The sequence below is a fragment of the Triticum aestivum genome, chromosome 4D (assembly GCF_018294505.1).
Source record: "Triticum aestivum cultivar Chinese Spring chromosome 4D, IWGSC CS RefSeq v2.1, whole genome shotgun sequence".
Lineage (NCBI taxonomy): Eukaryota > Viridiplantae > Streptophyta > Magnoliopsida > Poales > Poaceae > Triticum > Triticum aestivum.
The window spans coordinates 501,190,011-501,198,549 of NC_057805.1; the positions used below are offsets into that span (position 1 = coordinate 501,190,011).

The following is an 8,539-nucleotide window of genomic DNA, read 5'->3' on the forward strand; positions in this document are numbered from 1 at the left end:
CCAAGAACACACCTACATTTGACTCAGTGGCGTGGCTGGGGGTGGCCAGGGTGGTCCATGGACCACCCTGGAATTTCCCTATAGCTTGTATATAGTGTAGTAAAAAATATATTTCTTTGAAAATAAATAAACTTATGTAAATATTTCTATTGATGGACCACCCTGGCTTGTTGGGCTGGCTACCCCACTGATTTGACTGCTCTACCTGGACTTATAGAGTAGCTTTATCTTCCTACCCCTCAAAACTACCACCCTGTTGAGAAGCCTTGATCACTTGCCAAGGGATCCTTACATGTATAAGCTTCCCACAAACATGTAACACATTCACTCTCACTTGAATAAACTCAGGGGGGCACTAGAGCTCCAAGACGCGTCTGGGTGTTCTAGGGTCGAGAGCTGACAAGGGTTTGTGGTGTTGGATGTTCCGAGTGTCACAAACTTGATCATGAGCTGGGTTCTGGAAAGACATTGGAAACGTTCAAACTTCAACATATCTCGCGGAGACAAAAACATAAGAAAGAAACATATACTCCCTCCGTCTAGGTGTATAAGTCATCTTAGGTTGTGCACCGCGACCAAGGCGGAGGGGAAAATGAGAGAACTTATTTTTTTTGCTAATTAATAGCATTGCATGCAATGAACTAACCACTGCATGTCATGTTTGGTAGTCTCAAGTCACTGAAAGCATGCACGACACACATTTCTTATTGGTTGATATGTCATGAAAGAAGAAACGATGAGGGAGTTAATAATGTACCGTGCCTAAGACTAGTCATAGTGGGGAGTAACTTAGAATAGTAACATGCATATGTTACTAGTCTATGTTACTATCTTCATAGTGGGAAGTAACATATATGTGATATCATGCAAGACATCATTTATTAAGATGTAGATTCATTTTGCCTTGAGATGCGTTATGTTACTGTAATCAGGAGCCTGTAGCTGTGTAATGAGGTGCCTTGCATAACACTTGGGGTGCCGTCTATGTTACTTTATGTACTTAATGAGGAGCCTGTACCTGTGTTTGTGTCAGGCGTCGCTACTATCGCGCCGCTGGTAGTCAACAACCAGCAACGTCTGGCCGCTGCTAAGCAGTAGCTCTCCAATAATGTTCCCTGGTGGACGCCGCTAGTAGCATCTCAACCTGCATCGTGTAGTCTTATTGGCTGCTGCTACCTGCTAGTTACATGTCGATATAGTAGCGTTTGCTGTTTACCACACGCTGCTGGTACAAAAAGCCCGAATATTTTTATAAAATGCATTTATTTTGTTTGGCAGGATGTTTCTACCACACAAATTTGCTGCCATGACAGAGCATTTAGGCCATCAAAACCAAATGTAACAATTATTATTATTGGATCATAAACGAAACATATGAACTCTTCAACACAATAGTAACTAGCATCACATAGTATCTAGCTAGCAATTCTCGAAAAATCCACTTAACAGTACAACCTTAAGTACTCAAACACAAGTGCAATCATAGTTGATGTAAATAGACATGCATGCACGCATGTTGAACTCTCCAAAGACACCTACTCGCCGGTAGTCGTCTTAGCAATGGTATGCAGGAAGAGGACAGGGCTCGCATGTCCTATGTGGATGACACCGATTATCTTGTCTTCAACCTCGGTGAAGTTATAGATGTCACATATCTCCTGCCATTCGTTGACGATGAGGCATCCATCTACTGACGATGTTGAGTAGGTGCATGGTATATCCGTCTCGTCATACACAACAAGTCGTATGTCACCACTATATATATTGAATTGAAATATTAATAATTCCTTGGAATAAGTTGATCAGTTGTAAATTCCTGGCATTTGTACTTCCCCGATATAGTGAAGATTTGTTGGCTGGCTTTCGTGGTTTTTTCCCTTCGTGTTGGAGGGGTTTTCCACATTATTAATCTCGTGTCTCCAGCTTATTTTCGTTCTTCATCGTGTTGATTTGCCCGTCGTATCTCTAACACGCAGGCGGGCTGTGAGGAAAGAATTGGGTCCACGCGTTGGGTGCACGGCCGTCCTAAACGCAGAAGAAGGCGGACGAGCCGATTGAGACCGACAAAAAGCAGACAAAACGCACGTCCGGTTCTGGGTCGGCGCGTTGGAGTTTTCTCCTAGGCCAGCCAACGGTGATACTAACATATGTGCTAATGCATCTTCCGTGTGTGAAACATGCCCGTCCACATCACCTGAAGATGATAGGACATCAGATGTACACGGTGGCCTGCGCAGCGCGATTGGAGGTTTTATGGCAGCACAGCCAAGGAAAGGACATCGAGATGGCGACGCCGTTGGCCCTGCTCTCTCCGGTCGTACCACTCTCGCTGTCGTCCGTACGTAGCGTTTCGGGCATCCCGTAAGTCAAGCATTTGGTGATGATTTCGTATGCGCGCGGCTCCTTTCGTTTCAGCCAAAATCACCAACGTTCTCATGCATTCATAAATTGGCGTACGTTTTGTCTCCTCTTCGTCTTCCCGTTTAAATCTTGCTTTCTGGACTAGATATACTCCGCGTCTCTAGTACTAGTATTGCACAGCATATATGTATACTTCGTAGCTAGGCTTGGTACGTTGCTAGCTAGGTATACATGGAGATGGAGCTGTCTCTGGCCTTGGGTCGCCCTGAAACCGACGACAGCGGGACGGCCGGCCGGGGTGCGGGCAACGGCGGGCTGGCCGACGATGAGGTCCGGCCGCTGTTCGCGTGCCTCTTCTGCGACAGGAAGTTCCTCAAGCCGCAGGCCCTCGGGGGCCACCAGAACGCGCACAAGGAGGAGCGCGCGGCCGGCTGGAACTGGAACCCCTACCTCTACGGCCGCCAACCAGCTGCTAGTGCCGCCACCTCTCGCGCCGCCGCCAGCAAAAAGTCGATCCCTATGGCCACGCACAGTGGTGGCGGGGCCGCCGCCGCACCGCCCCTCCATGTCGTTCCCGAGGCTGGCACACTCGCTCCGTCCGTCCACGGCGTGCGAGCGGCAGCCAGCCCGTTCTCCGGCGTCCACGGCGATGTGGGGGACATGCTAAGCTCAGGAAGGTCACCGGACGCTGAGCTGGCGCCGGAGAGCAACTCCGGCGTGGGAATCGACCTGGAGCTGCGACTCTAGCAGATTCAGCTACGGAGGACATGCATCTTGCAGGATTATCTCCCAGCTCTCTTCGTTAATTGCCTTTATGAATCTATCTTTTGAAGGTTTGTGTTGCCCTTCTTCAGTTTTTGTTTTGTTTTGTTTTGTCAAGTGCCTTTTATTTTATTTTTTTCAGACCTCGTCAAATTGCTATATTTGTGATTGGTTCATGAATAATGTCTCAAAGTGGTTCTATCTTAGAAATGTGTTATGTCCAACATTATTAGAGAGTTAATTACACAGAAGTACCATAATTGGGGCATTAGAAGCAGATTGATACCAAGTTTGATAATTTTTACGTGTCAATACCAACTTTGGGGCGAGGCATTGCAGAACGGACTAAAAGACGTATAAAAACGTATTGACAGAGAAACTGACACCGGGGCCCGCTGTCAGGGCCTGACGTGGCATCTTCTTTCACAGAAAATCCCTCGGTTTATATTTAATCACACAAAGGGTCTCCTTTGCGGAAAAAACTCAAAAGCTGCAAAAATAAATTACGCGCGCCCGAGAGGATTCGAACCCCCGACAGACTCCCCGAGCGAAAGGCCCGGTGAACACTACGCTACGCAACTCCGTTAGTTACAGCTGATGCTTAAACGTATTTATATTATATAATAGAAACCATATATGTTGCTGGACAACTGTTTCGTATTTCTTAATGCGTTTTTTTTGTATTTCTTTTATCTTTTAAGACACGTCCTGGCCTTCTTCCGGTTTTCCTTTTTTAAACTTTTGGGCATCTCTTTTATATATAGGTTTTCGTATTTCTTTTATATATAGGTTTTGAAATGTACACACTGATAATTGACGCCTTTTTTGAAATGTGGCCCTTGACAGGTGGGTCCCACCCATCAGTTTCAGCGTCAATACATGCACGTTTCAAAAAAGGTTTGACATGTATTAAAAAATTGTTTAAAATCTTTTTAAATTTTCTTTTATCTTTTTAGATCTTGGGTATGCTTCGGGTTATCCATTTCTTCTATTTACGCACATTTCTTTTTTATATAGGTTTTGTAGTAAGCGGTGAACATTTTCTCAGTACTCGACATATTTTAAATTTATACTGAACTAGTGCGATATTTTTTGTAAATACACACTGAAAATTAATTTATAAATACATACTGAACACTATTGTATAATATATGAACAATTTGTTATACACACTGAAAATTATTTATACTGAACTATAATATATGAACACCTTTTTTTAGTTTTAGATGAACATTTTTAAAATATATGGTGACGTTTTCTTTATATATATTGAATTTTTTATATTATGCGATATTTTTTTGGAAATACACACTGAATATTATTGTATAAATACACACTGAATACTGTTGTATAATATATACGATGAACAATTTTGTTATATAAATTGCATTTTTAATATACAATATCTGAAAAAATGCCGCATAGAAAAAGGTTCGGTGTAAATTTGTAAAATGTTGAAAGTATTGAAATAATGTACACCATTTATTACAAAACCTATATATAAAAGAGATGCGCAAAAGTTTAAAAAAGGAAAACCGGAAGAAGGCCAGGACGTGTCTTAAAAGATAAAAGAAATACGAAACAAAAAAACGCATTAAAAAAAGAAATAGTTGTCCAGCAACAAAAATGGTTTCTAAAGTATAGTATAAAACCATTCAAGCATTCGCTTTATCCAATAGAGTTTCTTAGCGTAGTGGTGAACGCGCCTTTCCCTCGGGTGGTCCGTCGCGTGTTTGAATCCTCACGGGGGCGCTAATTTTGTTTTTCCTGGTTTTGAGTTTTTTCCGCAAACGAGGCTCTTTGTGATTAAATATAAACCGAGGGGTTTTCCTGTAAAAGAAGATGCCACGTCAGCCCCCGACAGGCGGGCCCTGCTGTCAGTTTCTCCGTCAATACGTGTTTATACGTCGTTTAGTCCGTTCTGCAATGCCTCGCCTCAAAGTTGGTACTGACACGTAAAAATTACCAAACTTGGTACCAATCTGCTTCCAATGCCCCAATTGTGGTATTTCTGTGCAATTAACTCAACATTAGAGTAGGCATACGTACAGTGTTCAACCGGGCACGAATAACTAGCCTTTTGTTTTTCGGGGAAACGTTTGGCATCGGCGAACCGGCCGAACGCTCGGCCGGTGCCCCTTGCTCGCTCGCTCTTTTCCACGTAAGCTAGATGGGCCTCAAGCGAAACGTTTTTTTTCTTCTGTGCTTTTTCTTCCTCTCGCGAGCGCCTCCCCTGAAAGCATGTCCCCTCCCCCTCCCCCTTCCTCCCGAGGTGCGACTGGGCCACTACGATCTCCATCGCCGGCGGCCAGGCTCCCCTCGCCGGCTGCCATGGCTGCCTGCCGCCATGGCCAGATCCATCCCCTACCTCGAGCCTTCACGCGGGCGCATCCCCTCCCCCCTTCCCCCCCCCCCCCCCCGGGCTGTGACTGGGCGACCACGACCTCCATCGCCGGCGGCCAGGCGCTCCCTCGCCGGCCGCCATGGCTGCCTGCCGCCATGGCTGGAAGCACCCCGCGTATACTAATGTTGCAACCGTCACCTAGAACAGCTTCAACAGCTGTTGAAAAAAGCTTCAACCATAGACAGAAAAGCTTCAATGGAACTGCACAACAAGGAGAAGCTGCAACCGCAGTTGGATTTTGTTACTACTAGCGAAGTTTTTTGCTACATCCATCAGGCGGAGCTGCGACCTCACGACGATGACGACGACCTCGTTGGATTTTGTTACTTTTCTATCGCCGATAGCCGTTTGAAGCTTTTTCCATATACGGTTGAAGCTTTTTATGTCAACGTTGGCAACTTTTCTCTGGTTTGCAGTGTCTGGTTGGAGCTTTTTTTCCAACGGTTGAAGCTGTTTTCATACACGGTTGAAGCTTTTTTCATCCACGATCGAAACTTTTTTGTAAATGATTTGAAACTTTTTTCGTTCTTGAGCGGCGCTTGATTGAAGCTCTCTCTATCATTTGGTTCAAACTTTTTCAATCTAAAATTGAAGCATTTTGCGCGAGCGGTTGCATCTCCTCTTGATTCGCAGTGCCGGTTGAAGCTTTTCCATATAGAGGTTGAAGCTTTTCCATCCAGGCGTTGAAGCTTTTTTTCTAGCGTATGCAACACAGGGGGTTTGCGATGGTTTTTCAATGGTGTTGATTGACTGGGTGGCCATCGTCGTCGGCTGCAGCGAGCATCAACGGCGAGGGGCGGCCGCGGAGCTACACCCGTCGCCGTGGAGAGTTGCAACGGCTACGTCGAGAGCTGCAACGGCAGGCCAATCTAGGAAAAGCTTCAACGTCGACGAAGACAACCGACGAGGGTGGGGACTGGCGACTAGGATGGCCAGCCGGCGAGGATGGGGACTAGCGGACGAGGACGAACGGCGAGGGTGGGGACCGGCGATGAGGACGGTCACCAGAGGGGACTGGAGGCACGGCGACGAGGACACCGAGCAGGAGCTGCAGATCTAACCCGAGGTAGAAGAAGCCCAGGACGAATCGTTTTTCTTTTTTCCTGCATCCAGTGGCCATGCGGGCTCGCATCCAAGGGCTGGGGCAGGACCGGCCAAAACTTTCGGCCGGTGTGCCGGCGCCTAGCATCGCCCTTTTCTCTGTAACTTTCTTAATAAAACAGGTGGCTAGTGCATTTGTACGACCAGAATTTGTTACACATTGCTGTAACTAATCATCAATCCATGCATCTGAATGAGCTAGCTAAATCTCGATTAACCAATGATCTCTAAAGAATAGAAAAAAATCCTATCGCTTGGAGCTATAATTTGTCAGTTAACAGCTGCTGGAATAAGTTTCAGTTTCATCAGGTTTTAGGTGTTCGTTTTTCTCTGTCAGTTTCGACAGTAGTTTGCTTTCTTCAGAGATAAGCCGAGCTGCGTCTCGGTCGTAGTTTGTTAGATTCTTCCGCGGCTCTGACCCGATCGTGGGATGGCACGAAGTAGACGGTCATGGCCGCAGCGCGAGCAACGCGCGGGGAGCGCTGGGATGGCAGTTCTCACGACCCGGGCATGGCTTGTTTTTCGTTTTCAGTTAGCGTTGTAATCTCTAAATAAATAGAACAGAAAAGCTGCAAAAGTTCGGCGCGGCACAAAACATCTTCGTCTTCCTCTCTCTCTCATGTAAGCTCTCTCGTCAGGTCTGACAAGTGGCATCAGAGCCGCGTTGCTGGGTCCTGTGATGGCAGGTGATGATGGCAAGAAGAAGGCGGGGGACACCGACGACGACGGCAGCAAAGGCTCGCCAAAGTCCGCAGTCGGCCAAGGGCGCGAGCTGGCGGTGGCGAGGCAGTTCGCTCCGGTCGTGTCGGGTCACGCCAACGTGCCACCATTGACCCGCACGAACTACGCCGAGTGGAGCCTCCTCATGGAGGTCGGGATGCAGGCGAGAGGGATGTGGCACGCGATCCTTGGCGCGGAGGATCTCGACGATGAGTACGGGTACCGCAACGACAAGGGCGCGATGGAGTTCATCCTCCGATCGGTGCCCCCTGAGATGCTGCCCATGGTGCGCAAGCACCAGACCTCCCAGGAGTTGTGGGAGGCGATCCGCGCCATGCGCGCGGGCTCCGCGCGTGTCCGAGACGCAAAGGCCCAAACCCTGCGGGGGGAGTTCGATCAGCTGCGCCACAAACCCGGTGAGTCCATTGACGATCTGGCCATGCGCCTCACAGGGCTATGTGCGCGCCTCGGCGAGCTCGGAGACGCGATAAGCGACAAGCGCGTGATCCAGAAGTGGCTGCGAATTGTCCCAAAGAGGTACTCGCAGCTAGCGGTCTCCATCGACAACTTGGTCGACCTGGACACGACGTCGATCGAGGAAATCATCGGTCGCTTCAAGGCGGCCGAGGAGCGGTACGTGCTGGACGCCGAGGAGGACGGCGGCAGCAAGCTCCTGCTCACTCTGGAGGAGTGGAACGCGCGGATGGGGCCTGGTGATCAAGGCGGGTCCTCCAGCGGGGGGGCCAACGGCAGCAAGAAGGGGCGCGGAAAGGGCCACGGCGACCGCGGAAAGGGTGTCACCCGTCCCGGCGGCGGAAAAGCTGGACCCAAGCGCTCAGGCAACTGCCGCTACTGCGGTATTAGCGGCCACTGGGCTCGCGAGTGCCGCAAGAAGATGAAGGACGAGGGCGGCGCCGAGGCGCACTTCGTGGCGGCAGAGGACGAGGATCCTGCGCTTCTCATGGCGCAGGTGACGCCGTTGCCTGACAAGCCCGAACTGGACGCGAGCGGCAATCAGCTCGTGCACCTCCACGAGGAGGGCGCAGAGGTCAGCCTCGGGGCCGCCGGAGACGCCAAGGAACCACTCTGGCATCTGGACACCGGCGCATCAAACCACATGACGGGCAACTCCACCGTCTTTTCGGAGCTGGATCGCCACATCGCCGGGACGGTGCGTTTCGGTGACGGGTC

The 8,539-nt window shown here is 48.9% G+C and overlaps 1 protein-coding gene across 1 annotated transcript; it reads left to right on the top strand.

Annotated features, from left to right (window-relative positions):
* The first annotated feature begins 2,598 nt into the window (after positions 1-2,598).
* LOC123100601 (zinc finger protein GIS3-like) lies at positions 2,599-3,236 on the top strand. The gene has a single exon (XM_044522503.1). The coding sequence runs from the start codon at positions 2,599-2,601 to the stop codon at positions 3,106-3,108; it is 510 nt and encodes a 169-aa protein (XP_044378438.1). The 3' UTR covers positions 3,109-3,236.
* Positions 3,237-8,539: the final 5,303 nt, after the last annotated feature.

What these genes read in the sequence shown, in the direction of transcription:
- LOC123100601 (XM_044522503.1), top strand. Translation starts at nt 2,599, where the DNA reads ATGGAGCTGTCTCTGGCCTTGGGTCGCCCTGAAACCGACGACAGCGGG.